Source organism: Cyprinodon variegatus, unplaced genomic scaffold (genome assembly GCF_000732505.1).
Source record: "Cyprinodon variegatus isolate N-32 unplaced genomic scaffold, C_variegatus-1.0 Scaffold3292, whole genome shotgun sequence".
NCBI classification, from domain to species: domain Eukaryota; kingdom Metazoa; phylum Chordata; class Actinopteri; order Cyprinodontiformes; family Cyprinodontidae; genus Cyprinodon; species Cyprinodon variegatus.
Window position 1 is genome coordinate 7,298 of NW_015153745.1, and position 1,002 is coordinate 8,299.

The window sequence follows — 1,002 nt, forward strand, 5'->3', positions numbered from 1 at the left end:
GTCTGATAAAGAGTACATTTATATACATGTTCAAGCCAGAATGATTTGACATTTAAATATGATTTCCCTACGACTTTAAACAAAAAGGGATCTGCACTTTTATCTTCCTTTTATTTATCACCATTGGCTCAGGCTAAGTAGAGATGAGAATGACCTTACGAGATAGCGCTGTAAGGAAATATACAGCTCTTCAAACAAAAAAATGTGAATATTTAGACATATCAATGGTGATGTGTCATGATTTAGCTCATGAAGGAATTCCAAGTGGTGTTAGTCTCGCTGCAGGGTTTAATAAGTCATGAAGGAGATTGCAGGCTTGAGCTCTGAATAAGTCTGTAGATTTTACCCTGAGTGTTTCTAGAAGTCCAATGTCCTCCTGCTGAATAACGGTTCATGTCCGTGGACAGGCGGGCCAGGCACTGAGTCAGCTTCACAAGTCCCACCAGCAGAGATCCACCACCAAGCATCAGACTGGGCCAAAGGAGTCCAAACAGCGCCCTCTGCAGGGTGTACTTCCTATTCAAGATGGCATGGTTGGGCTGGCCCTTTTGGTCCATGAAACACAGCGAGTCGTTCTGCAGCTTATTGTCCACCCACTTTTTTACTTTCTGCACTTCCTCTTGAAGGGCCTTTCGGTCCATTTGACATTTGGGGAGGTAAAAACACTGGAAATGAAGAAAAAAGTCAAGTTAATCTATCATTTTATAGATCGCCAAAGTAGGAGGACAAAGGCATTTGATTTCTTCTACTGTTTCTCTAATCTTTGAGAGTCACTGATGTGACTCTCCTAAGAAGGCTCAAAGATTTGATTGTATTGACAATACTTTGACCACAACTCTTCAATTTCCTATGTACCCCCATCAGGTGCAGCATGACTCTTCATTCAAGGCTATTATTGTCACGATGTTGGTTCTGTTAAAGGAATAGTACACCCAAAACATGATTAGCCTTCATTTTCTACTCACCCCCATGCTGAACAACACTCTGGAGTACTTTTTTGAT

The 1,002-nt window shown here is 41.4% G+C and overlaps 1 protein-coding gene across 1 annotated transcript; it reads right to left on the bottom strand.

Annotated features, from left to right (window-relative positions):
* Positions 1-6: 6 nt before the first annotated feature.
* Positions 7-665, bottom strand: LOC107081182 (calcium-activated potassium channel subunit beta-3-like; the record flags this gene model as incomplete). The annotated part of the gene is made up of 1 exon (XM_015369381.1): positions 7-665. A coding segment is annotated over one exon (369 nt), but the record flags the coding sequence as incomplete, so codon positions are not given.
* Positions 666-1,002: the final 337 nt, after the last annotated feature.